Source organism: Monodelphis domestica, chromosome 3, assembly GCF_027887165.1.
Source record: "Monodelphis domestica isolate mMonDom1 chromosome 3, mMonDom1.pri, whole genome shotgun sequence".
NCBI lineage: Eukaryota > Metazoa > Chordata > Mammalia > Didelphimorphia > Didelphidae > Monodelphis > Monodelphis domestica.
In genome coordinates, this window is record NC_077229.1 from 27607735 (window position 1) to 27624609 (window position 16875).

The window sequence follows — 16875 nt, forward strand, 5'->3', positions numbered from 1 at the left end:
GCCTTGAGTTCAGATCCTGCCTGGTTCTTATGAACCATGTGACCCTGGGTACCTCCTGAGGAGATATCTCTTACACAGGTCCTTTTTACTTCTGACTCTGTGAAGCCTGACGTAGATCATTTTATGGAAGTGGAAACTGGGGCCCAAATTAGCCAAGTGACTTGCCCAAGTTCACCAGGTCATAGGTGTTACAGGCAGGATTTTAACATAGATTAGGCCACCGGCTTCCACCATTCCTGCTGCCTCCCATTCTCAAAGGGCCGTGAGTCGTCTTCCTTCTCCTAGTAGATAGGAGCTGCAGTTAGCCCAGAGAGCCTTCAGAGTTTCTGGGAGCCAGAATCAGAAACAAGGACATTGATTCTGCATTGTTTCTGAAATGTTTCACAGTACTTTAAAGGGATGTCGGGAGGAAGGATAAGTGAAATTGGTTTGCCTGAAGTCTATCCAGTGGAGTTTCTTCAATTAAGGGATCTGATATTGGAATCAATACTCTGCTTTATACTCAACTTGGGCAGCTAGGCAGAGCCCTGGGCCAGGACTCAGAAAGACCTGGGACACTTCCTAGCTCTGTGACCCTGGGCAAGTCACTTCATTCTGTTTGCCTCAGGTTCCCCGACTGTAAAATGGGGATAATAACTGCACTTACCTCCCAGGGTTGTTGTGGGATTGAATGAGCTAATAATGAAGCCTGTGGCCCAGTGCCTTGCACACAGTAGGTGCTATATAGACGCACTTAGTCCTTCCCTAATTTCTAATTTTGAGAACTAGAATTTAATCTCAGTTTACCTTGGTTACTTTTGCTAGTTCCAGAGAGTGAATGTTGTAAGGAAGAACAGAAATATTCCCTGAATATTTCTTCTCTGTTTTTACCATCATCCTTTGTCCTACAACCATAGCAGAAAGTGTTCTTAGGTTATTCCATAGTGTGGGTGTCTGATTTTGGAGAATATAAACTCTGGGAGTAGAAAGCCCTTCCGAGAAAGGCCTTTCGAGAAAGGAATAGCCCCGGGAGAGTGGATGCCTGTCATAGGACCTGGATGGTGGCTCGACAAAGGGCTCAGATTATTTTTATTTGCGGGAATGGTCTTCAGAGGCCCTGCTTCTCTTCAGTCTGTCAGTGACATCTCCATTATCTAGTACTCTCCATCTGGGGCCTGATGCCTTTCAAACTGATCTCAGAAACCTCCCAAAATAAAAAGAGGAAACTTTGAAGGCTTTCTCAGCCGTGTTTATCAGAGAAGGCTCTAGTCGTCTGTGGGGATGTTTGACCATGGCTTTTCTCTAATCTGTTTCACTTTGGCTCAAGAAACCACTGAGAGACATGGTAGAGATGATGGCATAGAGGAGGAAATGTATCTAAAGCCGGCCCCACTGGGCTCTTACAACACCTTGCCCTGCATCACCATGTTTCCCAAAACAGGAATTCTCTCTTGGGAAGGGGTGGGGATGCCCTTTGGTGGCATGGTGGAGCTAGTTCTGATTCCCCTTAAGCTCTGTGTGATACCTTTGGTTCCATGCTGCTCTGTCTTGCCAGAAAGGCTTCAGGTAAGTGGGCTCTAAAGGGACGTGGTTTTTGGTTGGGGAACATGGCTTTTTCTGGGAACCCATTGAATTTGCTGTTATGCTAACCACCAGGGTCTACTTCCCCCTTATAATGGTTATTTAAAAACTGTCACATCACCAGAAATGACCTCATTTACCAATCTTCACTGCTCCCCTGGGAAATATAAAGGGTGAAAGAGCCATTTGCCAACATTCACTCATTACGTGTTGTCCATTTTGAAGAAGTCGCATGTATATCTTGGCTTGTTGAGCTAGTTACATCTTTTTTTTTTTCCTGGCACAGTTTTTGAAATAGTGATGAAATCTGAGAGTTAACAAGTTGAACACTATTAAAGGTTATCCAAGTACATCAAGTCAATTAAATATCGAGGGTAGGACAACAAGTCTAGATTGTCAGTTTCTGCAGCGTTCAGAGCCCAGGCCGTGAAACTGGGTTAGGGCAAATTTTCCAATTATGTTCTCTGTCATTAGGAAAATCTAGGTTTTTGGATTCAGTGAACCCTTCATTTCCAGTTATTAGTGCTCAGAACCTGTTTAATTCTAAGCCTTTTACTTGGTGAATTCAGAGTTTTGGCAGATCCATCCATACTTGTCTAAATGTTGGGACCTACTTCTCTCTGATTGTAACTTCATTTGCTGAAAAAGCAGCCTTCTGTACAAGACATCTGCCTGCCCCTGGAAGGCTTTTGTGGAATGGGTTAGGGATAAAAAGGAATTGGAGGGGAAAATCTTGGTAACTTGTATTTGAATGAAATTGCTGCAAAAAAATGATTTGCTTTAGCAGTCCATCGTATCACTGAATTCTTAAATTTTGCTTCTTTAGTGGAGAGTTGAAAAGTTTTTTGAGTTTTATTTCGAGGTCCAGCTTTTAAAGTCTTTCATTTGTGAGCTGCCTACACATTGGCCTTTTCCCCCCTATTTCTATCACAGGAGTCTGACTCATGTCTGATCTTTCACACTTAGCAATCACTTGGAAAAGATGCTAATTGTGGAAAAAGACAAGTTCCTATTGATGTGTTCTCACAGATCAATTCTTCCTAAGTAAAAAGTGAAAATAATGTCCCAAATTGACTGGGTTTGATAATGAAAAAATAGTGACTTCTTGATGCAAGTCTGTTTGCTTGTGGATGTAACCCTTGGCAGTTTGGGGAAATCTGGTCAGATTTTTACAATCACTGTGTAGGAGGAGAAGGCTGATAGTACATCCCACCCAGCTTAGAAAGCTGTCCTGGAGGATAAGGGCCCGAAACTGCTAGATAGACTCAGGTCATTGTGCTGGAATGTCAGCTATGTTAAAGGGATAGTGAAGCTCTTTGCAGCTGAATCCTCAGCCCCGACTCCCCAGAGATCATGTGGAGAACTGCCCTGACCAGAAAGCAGGCATGAGGCCAAGCTTGAGATGAGCTCAGGCCCTTTGCCTACAGGCGGTGCCGGGCAGAGTCAGAGAGCTAAAGCCCTGCCCCCGAGGAAGAGTTGTGGCACCAGCCAAACCTAGGGAGGGTCAGGGCCGGCCCCTGTGACAGTGCTCATTCAAAGGTCATCTGTCCCCCTAGCAGGCCATGTGGAGCCCCCACACAGAGGTGGCCAGCTAGCTGTATAAGAGGGAAAGACCAGAAGCAATGGAAAGATTGAATTTGAAAGAGTCTCAGGAGAAGAGGAGATTTGGTTCCTTCTCAATTTCCCCACTAATGCATAGCCAATGGATCAGTTGCTTTTTTCCTGGTGTGTTCAGAGAACGGACTTATCTGAGTTGATTGATTTCAAGAAAAGGGCCAAATTACGTGAATTACCAAGAATATTATGGAATAAAAATCTGTTCGCATAATTTTTCTTGTTGGCTTTTTTGAAAGCACAAGCTCATTTTCATTTCCACAAGCTAACCTTCACAGCTTTCTTGCTTTGCAAGGCCCCTCCAGTTGTCATTCTGCTACTTCCCTTTCTTGGCATCTGTGCTCTCATTTTGGCATTTGCAAATTAATATGGGCTCTTTTTTTATGTCAGGTTATTGTACTGGTGTTCATGAAAGAGTACAGGGCCTGCCTGCCTGCCTGCACCAGCCTGCGTGCCCACTGTGGGGTCCAGCAGCCAAGGGCAGCTGCCTGGAGACCGTCCCCAGCGGGGCCAGGCCACCTGCTCATCTCCAGGGTCAGCTAGCTTGGCCACACACAGCCCTAAACTGCACTGCTTAATTAAGTTGTCTGAGCAGTAGGAGAGAGCCCCTGGGGAGGTTGTCTTCTGCCCCTGGCCCAGCTGGCAGTCAGAGGCGGCGGGCATACGTCCATGTCTGTTCTGTGTTTGCCTTTCTGCTTGCTGTGGACAAACAGAGTCCCACTGCTCCCCTCTCTTTCAGCTTCTGACCCTCCAGAGCGAGAATTCGACCCTCAGGAGGCAGGCCACCACCCATCTCAGTCAGGTGGCACCTGGCTCTGAGTACTCAGACCCCTCCAGCCCTTCCTCCTTAAAGCGGCGTCCATCCACCCGGGGCAGTAGACCCATGTCCATGTACGAGACTGGATCAGGTCAGAAACCCTACCTCCCCCTGGGGGAAGTCGCCTACCCAGAAGAGAGCGTGGCAAGACTGCAGCCTTTCCCCCCGCACGTAAGTAGACCCAACCACGGGCTCTCTGCGCACTCGGGCTTGCCCAGGTGTGGGCGCTGGCACTGCTGCTCTGTGCAGTTTGGCTGGTTTCCTAACCTCATTCTGTGCTTCTTTGCCCATTCAAGTGCTGATGCTCGGTCATTGGATAGATGCTCATGGTGTAGCTGGAAGGGCTTGTCAGGCTCAGGAGGTTCTGACCCGTGTCCGTGCCTTTCTTTCCAAACCCTCCTTTATCTGTATTTGTTGAACCAGTCAAGGCACAGACAGAAATTTGGGATCAGATGGGTAAGTACGCGTGCAGGAACCGAGCCTTGGAGGCACATAGATAGCAGGTCCACAGCCCTGCCCAGCAGAAAGTTTCCCCAGGCCCAGTTCTGAGGGGCTGCCAGGGGAGCATCCCGGGTCACACGGGCTCGGTCTTACTCATTGTAGGGCCATTGGACTCACTTGGCTGACTTCCATATGCTCCCTTTGGTTCTAGAGACATTGTTTGGTCATAACTCACAGGATGAGAGGCAAAGCCAGTCTACATGTATTTTAGAGGTGCCGAGGCCGTGACTGGGCTCCTCCGACATGTCCACGGCCCCCCCTCCCCCACCCCCACCCCCTTAAGATGGCCCAAGGAGCGCTATCAGGGGTTTGGCAGCATGGTATTTGTTGGTGGTTACCCCGTGACCTCATGACCTCTGTCGCCCCTTCTGCTTCCTGATCTGACTACATAATCGGTAATTCTCACGGGAAGCGGTTTCGGTTATCGCCCTTAGGAGTTGTGAGTAACTTCTTCAGTGGTCCTTGACAGGACACTCAGGAAAACTGCCCCAGATAAATGCATTCTGATCCAGTGGATAGAAGAAGCCACGCTGCACAGTTGGGTCCGCACCCGCGGTGTGACGTAGGGCACATAATCCTATCTGTCCCTTGGAAGCTAACCTGGGCTAGTTATTTTTTCAATAATCTGTTCACTGACTTTGTATTTAATGGATTTAATTTCATGGGCTTTAGTAAACTTTTACTGCAGGAAAGTCATGTGTTTATGGATTCAGATCCACTTTATTTCAGTCCAGCTGTTGCCATAGGAAAAGGCTCCTGAGAGAACCGCTTTTATTAACTAATAAGAGGGTACTTAACCGTTGACTTTGGAACTTGCAGAACAATAAGGATGCCCACCAGAACCGGACTTTTGTGTTATTGCAGTCGTGTCTGTAAAAGAGAGAATGGTCACTCGATACGACTTGTCATTTCTCATTTTTAACGGCTCAGAAATGATTGCATTTTCAGCCCTCCTACCCAAATAGGCTTTTTTGTTTGCTCTTCATGTTTGGAATGACTGAATCTCCAAATGCATTCATTCCTCATTTTTTCCTTTTAAAAACAGTGCTCTATGGATTGTTTATCAAAATGATGCGCTGGCATTTCCCTGTGGGATTTAACGTGTTCAGGGAATGGGTTGTCCTAGCAGCCAGGTGGGGGTTGCCGAAGGTCAGATGTGGTGCCGTACGTTAGACCCCTCGGAGAGGTCTCTGCGGCGTCCTCTTCCTGTCGACGGAATCCTCTGCCAGCACTCAGCGGGGCTGTTTTTCCAGGAGGTTTTTCTCCCGTATTTGTTTGTTGTTTTCCCGAGTGTGTTTCTGTCTCCCCTTTTAGATCGGGAGGAGCGCATCTGTGACCTCCTCTTCATCTCTGCCTTCCTTCCCCTCCACACTTTCCTGGTCCAGGGATGAGAGCGCCCGAAGGGTTAAGTACCTTCTGACTTGGTCTGTTCTCTGGAGCAGCCGCTGTGCTGGCCGTGGCCGGGGAGCTTGGGGCTGCGGGCCCCGCCTGTCCCTCTGCTAACCACCTCCATCCTGCATGTAACAGCCTGCCCTGGCGCCAGCTGCGCCAGCAGCGGCCAGAGCTGCCGCCTCACTTCTCTAACTTCACGTGGCTAAATCCATGCGGTACTAAACCCGGGGCACAAATCAGCCTCCGAGCCTGCAGCATCCCTCACTGTCTCCACAGTGATGGGGAGGAAATGAGCTGGCTGCTGGTTAGTTGTGTGTCCCTAGGAGAGCACGGCGGGGCATTAGCAGGGACTTGTGCCCTCTGTGTTCAGAAGGGGCTGCGGGGCCCTCCGCGGCTTAGGTAGCCGCAGGAGGCCGGGCAAAGGCAGCCGCTTTGGTCACTAGGTTGACTCCGGGTTGTTGAGCTAAATCAGCAATGGATTCCGGACAAGACCCCCTTGGAATGAGCAGCCAACAGTATTCGAGGGTGCCCTCTGCGCCCCAGACCCAGAGAGGAGACGTGTGACGCTGCCCCTGCCCAGGACCGCCGGCCCCAACTCGTGCACATGGAGGGCAGAGGGCCAGAGAGGGTGCCCAGCCACAAGCCGGCGTGACAGACACCGATGAAAGCCCATCTAGTGATTGGGCTGGGAAGCCAGAGGCCAGGGCCAGGGGGCGGGGGGCGGGGGAGAGCACCCCCGAGAGAGCCGCCTCAGTGGGCAGCATGTGTAGTGTGGCAGTCTCCCACAGCCTTAAAGAAACCAGAACCCCAGGTCTCTCGGGGAGCCCCCACTCATTAATGATGAGGGGGGTCTGATGGCAGCATCTTCTCTACACGGTGCAGACACCAGAAAAGGTGAAGGCTGCTGTGACTGGCTTAATCATTTCAAGAGGGGAAAAGCCTGTAAGGAGAAAACTGGCTTGGGCCACTGGCCTCTTCCAACCTCTGCTTCTGAACTCTGCTGGCCTCAAGATGCAGTCCAGGAGGAATGGAGCCCTCATGCAGGGCTTGCCATCAGGGTCCTTATAGTCAGGATGTCGGCTACCAGCGTGTGTGCTTTTGGCCCAGCAGCCCCTGAGGCCCCTCCGCTGGGGGTGGGGGGTAGCCTAGAGAGGTCTCTGTCCATCAGGAGAAGGCCACTGGCCATGGGAGAGGCAGCGTTACTGAGGTGAAAAGTTAGGCTATTAAGGCGCACAGACGACCCCCATGTTATCTGACTGCGGCCCGATGGGGTTAGAGTCCAGAAGACTCTGGGTTCAGAGAACGTTGAATCTAGATCATAAACTGAACCAGCACCAGCTCCCAGGTAACCTTTCTATTAACAGCCTTGAAAAAACACACTTTTAACCACTCGACCTTGGCTCTGCATGTTTGGAATAATTGTTCATAAAACTAAATGCTGAATAATTTGACTACCATTTGCATATTGTCCTCCCTGCAAAGTTAAAGGAATTTGGCATCGTTGGTGCCTAAGGGTCTGGGTGCCATGGGGAGGGGCCTCCTCTAGAAGGTGGGTGGATGAAGGGTAATTCACGTACTGGAATGTTTGTGGGTCTAGCTGGAAGGGGTTATTCCATCCTCGGGCTCATTGTGTGATCATTTATTGGGTTCTTTGTTAAATTCATATTAAGGAAGGAGATGGAACTGATCATAGGACGTTAGCAGGTATTTGATTTAATCTTGTTTTCCAATATTACTTGAATAGAAATATCTCACTGGAGCAAACCCAGGAATAAAATTTTAATCCTTTCTGTTTGCATTCCATTTATGGTCTGGAATATGATTTTTTTTTCTCTTTTACCCTTACCTTCCATCTTAGGATCAACACTGTGTATTGGTGCTAAGGTGGAAGAGTGGTAAATGCTAGGCAATGGGAGTTAAGTGACTTGCTCAGGGTCATACCACTAGGAAGTGTCTAAGGCCAAATTTCAATCCAGGATCTCCTGTCTCTGGGCCTGGCTCTCAATCCACTGAGCCATCCAGTTGCCCTCAGGCCTTGCTGCTGATTAGCTGTGTGATCTTGGGCAAGTCCTGTAGCCTCTCTGGGCCTTAGTGAACTCACCTGTTTAAAATAGGTGGGTGTGTTAGATGCTCTCCAAGATCTCTTCCATCTCCTTCCATGGATGTCAAAATTGGGATCTTCTTTCGTCAGTTGGATTGTTTTAGTCATATCTTTTTAGTGAGGTTGATGGAGGCCTGTCTGCCAAGAGGGAGGAACCTCTTGGCTTCTCCTCCTGGGATGGCACCCTGCTTTCCCAATTAGAGTAACTGTTGGTCTTTAGGGATAAGGGGAAAGAATCAAGGAGTCCTTGGCTCTGCTGCTTTCCTGTAGGTCAGCTCTAATTCTTAATTACATATGAAAGCCCAGTCCATAGACTACTGAAAGAGGGAGCTTTAGAGACTTGTCATGGATCCTCTCTGATTTGTTCTAGGCTTCCAAGCTAGAGAAGCAAAACAGCGTGCCTGAGAGCGACTACGACAACACCACCCCTGACTCTGAGCTGGATGACCCAGGGTATGTGGGGGCAAACGTGGAGGGAGCCATGACCCTAGCATCCCTGATTACTGCCCTCCTGTGTTAAATGAACGTTGCCAGGATTCTAACAGAGCAGATGAATCAAATTCTAAGGCCTTGGTGGGGGTCCAGAGAGGCCTGTCTGTCTGACTGTCTCTCTCCCTCCCCCTCTCTCCCACTTTCCCTCCATCCCGTCCCTGCCTCCTCTCTTCCTCCTTCCCTCGATCCCTCCTTCCTCCTTTCTCTCCCATGCTTTCTCTGTCTTCCTGTCTCTCTCTCTCTCAGCAATATTTCTACACGACTTTCCACAATGATCTTTAAAATAGACTCTTGTACTTGAAGGTTTGCTCTAAGGGGAACCCCCCCCCCATTTCTATTCCAGTTCTCCATTTGTGGCTATGGGATTATTTTTTCTGGGGGAGACCCCAAGAATTATACCAAACCACTCTTTCCTCACTATTGGTCTTCATTCTTCATTTTCTGTGGAAAGAAATAAGAATTCTGAGGTTTTAGAACTTGGAAAGTCCTTAGTTTGAGATCACTGCGTCCAGCCTCTTTAGCTCGCAGAGGAGAGAGTGGGCCGTGAGTGTTGCGAGCCACCCGAAGTTCCCCATTGTAAGTGGTGAGCTAGGTTCTGGCCCACGTTCTCTGCCTCACAGCCCCCAGGGCCATGGGACCTCCATAATCGTATCCAACCCCGAGGTGAACAGCGAGCCGAAGCTGCTTGGGCATACAAGGGACATGCTATAGTTTGGGGCAGGGCCCAGGCTTCCCCCAAATAAGCCAGAGCCCTTTGTGCATCAGAGGATGGGGGTGCACCTGCCCCTCACCCATCGGCCTCGCTTTCCCAGGTCAAGTAGAAAGGCAAGACAACGGAGCGTCATCTGGCCGGGGGAAGGAGCCATCCCTGAGGTGGGAGACCCCCATGGAGTGTCGAGCTCCACCCTTCCAAGCACGGAAGATGTCATCCGAAAAACGGAACAGATCACCAAAAACATCCAGGAGCTCCTGCGGGCAGCCCAGGAGAATAGTCACGACAGGTAAGCCCAGGGATCTGTGTGCGAACTCTGTGAGGCCGAGGGTCAGAGGCTCCTCAGCAGACTCATCTGAAATCACAGTTGGAAATGTGCATCCCCTGCGCCCGGCTCCCAGAAGAACTGTCAGGCAGGGAAAGGATGTCGGAGACTTGTTGAGGCTGTCTCACATGGGACTTCCTCCTTAGTCACTGCTTATGTCCGTGCCTCCGAAGGCCGCCTATAAGAGTTTGGATGGCCAGAGTGGCCTGGCATTCTGGCCCTAAATGGACACTGGAACCAGTCTGAGGTGTGGTGAGTGAACCTCTGGGTTGTTTGGAGGTGAAATTCTCTGGAGAAGACTCGCGTTACAGATCCTTGGGCAGCGGCCCGTGTGCTCTCGTCCTGCGTTCTAAGCGGGGTCTCTGCCCCTTCCGAATGAGAACCCCCAGAGCATCAGCTTGTAAAGAAAGCCCTCGCTCTGCTCTGCCTTAGGAGGTCAGGGACAGTCTTCAAAGGAAGACTGGGCATTTGGGCTTCGGGTTTGTTTATTCGGAGTGTACTTTCCTATACATGTGATGGCATAATGATGATAGGCTTAACATGGGATCAGGGCTGGCCCTGTGTTTTCATTGGTATAGAAAACTAATAGGATTGCAGGATCAGCGTCGGAGGGCTCCTTAGAGTCCATTAAGCCCAACACCTCTCTCCCAGTTTTACAAAAGAGGAAACTGAGGCAGATAACTTGGGTAACTCATCCGGGATAAGAAGTGCCTTAGGTGGAATTCTGATCCAGATTCTCCCTCTACTCCCTTATTACCTCTCCAAGGTGAGGAAACTCCCTCCCTCAGTGCAAGTTGGCACCTTCTCTTCTAGTCTTAAAGAGGTGTTCAGGGCCTGAGCGCTCTCTCCATTGCACCACCCTGCCTCTTAGGCTTCAGATAGCCTTAATCATAGCAGACGGTTAGAATTCGATTTAGCATAAACATGAAGTGGACAAGTGGACTTACAAAGTCAACTAAGAAGTCAGCTTTTGGTGCTTTACAAAGAAAAATATGAGAAGCAACTTCTTCAAATCTATAAGGAGATTTTCCTTCCTGGCCTTTCCTTTCATGTCCTCTGTGGTCCAGGATGCTGGTCCCTTGTTGTCCCTCCCAAGACACTCCGCCAGCATGAAGCTGAAGCACCCTCCCTGTCATGTTGGCCTCCGGGCCCCATGGCTCTTGCTTCCCTCTGTGATTCTCTCCAGTTTGTTCGGCAGTCATCTTTTTTTTTTTTGGCCATCACCCAACAAGCATGCATTGATGGCCTACTATGTGCCAGGCATTGGGCTGAGCCCTGAGGATAGAAAGGAAGCTCATAGTCTGAGCAGGGAGGTAAACTGCAAACAGGCAAGCTTTAAGTGGAGAAGTCAGCAGGGGGAGGGCCTTTTCAGAGGAGGAAGGAAGCTAGCGGAGTCAAAGGAGACCTGGAGAGGAAGGAAAGCATTCCAGGGTGGGAAGACAACCACTACAAATGCCTAGAGGCTAGAGATGGAGGGTCCCGTGTGAAGAAAAGCCAGGAGGCCAGGGGAGGGATAAAGAAAAGAGGGGTAAGAGGGGGCCAGGTTAGGAAGGGTTTTAAAAACACTGGAGGAGTTAACTTGTAATTCTTATGGTAATAGAAAGCCTTTAGAATTGAGAACATGGTGACATGATCCAGTGTGGACTTTAGGAAGGTCAGTTTGGTATCCAAGTGGAAGATGGACCAGAGTGGGGAGAGACTCAAAGCAAGCAGAACCCCCTAGCTATGAAGAGATTAATAAGGCTTTTCCCAGGGCAGTGTTAGTGTCAGAGAGAAGGGAGAAGGGGACAGAGTGGAAACAGCAAGGTGCCATTTTGGATCTAGGGGGAGGGAGGGAGGAGTCTAGGTGGGAGCCTGGGACCTGGGGGTCAGTCACAGGAAGGCAGGAAGATGGCGGGAGGGTTTAAGTGAAAGATCCCAAGTTCTACTGGATGTCCATTTGGGGATGAGAGGTCAGGGCTGGATACAGAGATGTAAGAGTCTTCTTAGAGATGATAGCTGAAACCACCGGAGCTGATGAAATCTCCCGGCTCAGTAGGAGTAGTTGTTAGTGTGTCGAGAGCTCCCCAAGAGCAACGGCCAGCCTGGCGCTTGGCAAGCCCTTGACTTGGATTGGCCCATTGTTTTTCCATTCACAACAACATTTCTTCATTAAAATAAATTAATCTGTGCTCCTTTGTACTGCTCCCCTTTTTCATTCTGTTCCCACCCCTTCCTGGAGAGCCATCCCTTATCAAAGAGGAGAGAAAGGAAGCAAGTTCAGCCCAACTTGGTGATGGTTCAGAAAAACCCAACGGGAAAGCTGGCCCCAGTCACTGTGCGGGCAGTCCGTGGCAATGGGAAGACCTACCGCCATAAAGTAATCCAGGTGAAGCTGTAGAAATCCTGAGCACGCTTGGCCCGAGGGGAGCTGAGGAAGCCAGCTCTGCCCGGTGTTTTTTTGCAGAGGGGCTCTGCTCCCAGCGACCTCTCCTGCCGGAGGCCGCGTTTCCAGGAAATACTTGTTTCTGGCCTATCTTCCCAGTTTTGCTTCGGGGGTCTCATTTGTGTCTCACTCTGTACCCGTTTGGGGTTTTCTTGGCAGAGATACTGGAGTGGTTTGCTATTTCCTCCTCCAGCCCATTTGACAGATGAGAAACTGAGGCAGACAGGGTGCCATGACTGGCTCAGCCAGGAAGTGTCTGAGGCCAGATTTGCACTGGGGAAGATGTCTGCCTGCCTCTGGTCCTGGTGCTCTAGCTAGCACGGCACCACCTAGCAGCCCTAGCCTTCTCCGCAGGCAAATACCAAGACACCTGCTGCACGGAGAAGCCGGCAGCGTCCTGGCCGGTCCTGGCTTTGCGTCGGGAGCCCACCTGGGGCATCCTCAGCACAGCATCCCGGTCTGGGCAGGGCTTGGCACACACGTCCTCAAGGCCGGTAGAAGCTTCCTGGCTTGGACGCTCTCTGGGGTGGGCTGGGAATGCTCAAACAGTTGTGTCGGTCAGTGGGCCAACGACCAGGGGTCGAGCTGGTTTGGCTGCTTATTTTTGCCGGGATTCGTTTTAGAGAGGGAAACCGCATCTGTGTATGCTAGTTTACACTGACACGCTCAGCTCTGACCACCGCAGGGGTTCAGAGTCTCCTTTTGTTGGCCTTCAGTGGCCCTCATGATGGTCCGCTGCCTTCTACGGCCCTGTGGCTTCTGGGGCCCTTCGTTCTGGGCCGGGAGCCAGGCGAACTAGGCTAGAGAGGAGAGCGAAAGCCGGGCCGAGCAGCCAGGGCCCCGGCGCCCAGACAGCCAGCCGGCATCGAGGAAGCGCTGGCAGTCACGCACACAAAGGCAGCTTAAACGAAAGTGTGACCCTGGGAAAGTCCCTGACGCCTGTCCGCCCAGCCCTTGGCCCTCGGGCTTAGAGTTGTTTCTAAGGCAGAAAGGGAGGGTTTCCGTGTTCTTTTATTAACCCTCACCTTCCATCTTAGAATCCGTACGGTGTATTGGTTCTAAGGCAGAAGAGCAGTCAGGGCTGGGCAGTGGAGGTCCAGTGACTTATCCAGGGTCCCACAGCTGGGAAGTGTCCGAGGCCAGATTACCTGGCTCGACATCCACTGAGCAGCAGCACCCCAAAAACCCAGTTCTGTGCCAGCAGTGGGCCGTGAACACCCCCCTCTGACATCCCCTGGCCCGTACGTCAGCGACCTGCCCCCGGGCTGGATGGGCTGTCCCCACCCCCGAGGGCAGAGCCCCGACCGCCCTTGGGCCTGCGCCTCTGAGGAGGGGTGGCAAGCCCATTGAGCAGCCCGGCATGAGGAGGCGGCGCTTTCTTTGGAGTGATCTGTGGCTTCATCTTACAGTTATATTCCGTGCTCCGAGAGGATACACGTGGCCGTGACCGAAATGGCAGCGCTCTTCCCCAAAGTAAGTGCTGTCTGGGTCCTCCTGGAATGTGGGGTTTGGACATTGGCTTTTGAGTAGACACGTATCCCCTCTGGGCCTCGGGTTCTCCATATTTAAAGTCCCAGTGATGGGCCCATTCTGCATCTTTTTTCTTTTCAAACCCCCACCTTCTGTCTTAGACTGAATACTGCATATTTGTCCCAAAGCAGAAGAGTGGGAAGGGCTGGGCAAAGGAGGTGAAGTGACTTGCCCAGGGTCACACAGCTGGGAAGATTTGCACCCAGGATCTTCCATCTCTGAACCTGGCTTTTATCCACCGAGCCACCTTGCTGCACCCCCCCCCCCCCCGCCCCAGTTCAGTCTCCCAATCCCTGCTCTCAGGGGAATTCTATGGTACGTGATGAGCTCTCAGAGGGAGCCTCTGCTGGGTCTTTGTTCCGAAGCTCAGTCATTGGACCGTGGTCCGCGAAACCGTGGGTGGAAGAGGATTCCGGGGGAGAGAACGCTAGAGGAGCCGCTCGCAGGAATTGTGACGTGGCCCTTGGTCTGCTCTTTCCCTGTTCAGAAACCCAGGTCCGACATGGTGAGGACTTCCCTGCGACTTCTGACATCCAGTGCCTACCGCCTGCAGTCCGAGTGCAAGAAGACCCTGCCGGGGGAGTCCAGCTCTGCGGCGGACATCCAGCTGGTCACCCAGCAGGTCATCCAGTGTGCGTACGACATCGCCAAGGCAGCGAAGCAGCTGGTGACCCTCACCACCAAAGAGAACAGCCGCTGAGGTGGCCCGGCCGCAGCTCCGATGGGAGCCCGGCGGATTTGTACAGACCAGTCTAGTGGCAGAGGAAACTTTAAAATAAAACTCAGTATTATTTTTGCATGTTTTCTAACAAATTTTCAACTATTAATTTAACCCACTTGCCTTATTTGGGCCTGTTTTGCCAGTTTAGTTACTGATCATATGTTATAAACAGCTCTTGCCTTGATTTGTCCATTACGTGCAAAAAGCCTCCCCCTTTGTCAGCCTCCGCTGCTTCCTGTCTGCGGTGCAGGAGACCGAGCGCTGGGAAGAGCGCCCTCCGTCGCGGCTCTCTCCCGCAGGTTCTGGAGGCTTGGTGCCTGAGCCGAAGCCCGGGCGCCCGCGGGGCCCTTCTCCCATCTCATCCGTCCCTCGGGGGCCCAGAACAAGGTCTCTGGCGTGGGCTTGCATCGGGCCGGCGGCAGCGTTGCTGTTCGGCGAAGGCCTTCTGCCTCGTCGTGGTAGAGCCGAAGCTTGTCGGGAGGACCGACGTCCAAGAAGCACCCGGGCTCTGCAGAGCCCCCTCCGACCACGCTGCCAGGGCCTGGGCCAGAAGCCGCCTTTGTCGGCCCTGCCACAGACCCCCTCGGGGCACACGCGCGTGTCTTGTCCCCCTTCACGTGGCCCCTTGACTCACTGCCAAATGTCCCCCAGGGATGGCCGCGGTCGCCCCTGCGCGCAGCCCTGCTGTTGGTCACGAGGGGGGCCGCTTGTCCTTGTGCAGATCGTCCCAGAACAGTCCGCCGCGGCTCGTCGCAGGGTGGCCCCCAGATGCGCCCTCTTGAGGCGAGTGGCTGCGCGTGGCCTCTTTCTTGTCCTTCTCGTCCCCTTGTCTGCTTTGCCACCAAGTGCCGTAGCCTCGTCCGTGCTCCCGCAGCTCCACCGTCGCCGCCTTAGACGGGGCGCCCGCCCGGCGGCGGGACGCCGACGACTTTGGAGTTGGCAGCGAGAACGTCTCGAGCCTTCTCGGCCTACTGACTGTTCCTCGATGGCGGCCCACGTCCCGAGACCCTGTGAGGCCTTGGAAAGACGGAGGAAGCCTCTGCCCGGGCAGTGCCAAAACACCACCCAGAGAAACTCTGCGTTCCCTCCAAGCCCTTCCCTCCTGCCTCGACGCACCACCAGGTCCTGGGCTGAGGCAGAAGAGCGAAGAGCCCGCGCTCAGCGCCTGGGAGTGGGCGCGATGGCCGGCGGCGCCTGTCCCCGAGGCGGCCTGTTCTCTTGGCACCGAGGCCCGATGCGCTTGCTTTTGTCCTTGGGAAAGCCCGTGCTGGCCCGCCTCTGCAGGGCCGCCTGGCGCACGGGGAGGCGCCGCTCCAGCAGGTTACTCCGGCCCCTCCTTGTCCTGGCTGAAGTGAAATCCTTGTCTTTCCCAAAATGCTGCATAGGAAAAACAGAATGCCTTTGTATTGAAAACTGTATTTGTCGGTGTCACTGACCTTGTGTCCCTTGTTGTCCACTCGCGCCTGTAATTACTGTGCAACCCCGAGGGGTGTGAAACTGTCTGGAATGGTATGCCTGCTAGTGACGCAATAAACAGGCTTCGCAGACGGCTGTGGCTCGTGACGGCGCCTCCCCTGCCCCTGGCAGTCCTCGCTCGCCTGGCCGTGTGACCTTGGCCAAGTCCCTTCAGATATGGCCGCTAGGACGGAGGGGTGGTGAGGAAGGGAGGTGGTCCGGGGTCCGAGGCCCCGGCTTCCGATTCCAGCTCTTCTGGCTTATCCGTGTGACCTCAAAGTCCATCGGCCTCTCTGCGCCTCGGTTTCCTTATCGAGAGGATGAGACGGACCAGATGACGTGGAAGACCTCCTTTGGTTCTCTGTCATCCTGCGGGAAGGCCGAAGAGGCCCCCGTCGTGCGAGCTAGCAAGGATCAGGGTTGAGGAAAGTAGCTGTGTCTGGACACTGGATCCATTCTCTGAGCAGCAGCCCAATCTAAGATTAGGGAAGCCTGGCTGTGTGAGCCTGGACAAGTCACCTGACTCTCCTGCCTTGAAACCGATCCGTAGTAGAGATTCCAAGACAGACGGGAAGTGTATCTGGGGGGGAGGTTGGGGGACCCCCAAAGCCCTGCAGAGCCCTTAAAAGGGCCAGAAAAGGTGGGTGGGAGGGGAGGAAGGAGGCAAGCTGGGATTCTTGGCAACCAGCCATCGCTTCTCTGCTTGACGCTGGGAAAATGAGAACGTTATTGGGGAAACCACGTCGCTAGAGCGAGCAACGGGAAGCAAGAACGCTTCTCACACGCGGCGCCTGCCGAGCGCTGGACATAACCAACCTAGAAGCAGCATCTGACTGCAGAGAGCAGTGCTAAGGGCCAAGAGACCGGATGACACAGGACAAAGGGGAGAGACAGCATTGAGTCGGGGTTTAAGGGAGGAAGAGGATTTGAACAGAAGACCCTAGTTCAAATGTGACCTCAGACACTTACTAGCTGTGTGACCCTGGGCAAGTCACTTCACCCTGCTGGCCTCAGTTTCCCCATCTGTAAAATGAGCTGGCCAACTCCTCCAGTATCTTAGCCATGTGACCCTGGGCAAGTCACTTCACCCCATTGCCTAGCCCTTACCGCTCCTATTGCCTTGGAACCAGTACTTGCTACTGATTCCAAGATGGCATATATATAATCGGTCCCACCTTGTATTCTTTTATGCATTTAAAAACATGATTGAAAAGACGCTTCCCCTCAAGT

The 16875-nt window shown here is 52.4% G+C and overlaps 1 protein-coding gene across 16 annotated transcripts in view; it reads left to right on the top strand.

Annotated features, from left to right (window-relative positions):
• The window catches only part of GIT2 (GIT ArfGAP 2), a 49803-nt gene extending 34066 nt beyond the window's left edge, over nucleotides 1–15737 (top strand). For 8 of the 16 annotated variants that reach the window (XM_007490411.3, XM_007490415.3, XM_007490412.3 and 5 more), the window contains exons 15-20: nucleotides 3914–4162; nucleotides 5807–5896; nucleotides 8356–8438; nucleotides 9290–9478; nucleotides 13349–13412; nucleotides 13957–15737. In XM_007490411.3, the coding sequence (XP_007490473.1) occupies nucleotides 3914–4162; nucleotides 5807–5896; nucleotides 8356–8438; nucleotides 9290–9478; nucleotides 13349–13412; nucleotides 13957–14169 (888 nt within the window). In that variant the 3' untranslated portion in view covers nucleotides 14170–15737. The remainder of the gene's footprint in view (nucleotides 1–3913; nucleotides 4163–5806; nucleotides 5897–8355; nucleotides 8439–9289; nucleotides 9479–13348; nucleotides 13413–13956) is intronic. The other 8 variants (XM_007490417.3, XM_007490416.3, XM_056821587.1 and 5 more) reach the window with 3 other exon arrangements.
• The last annotated feature ends 1138 nt before the right edge of the window (nucleotides 15738–16875 follow it).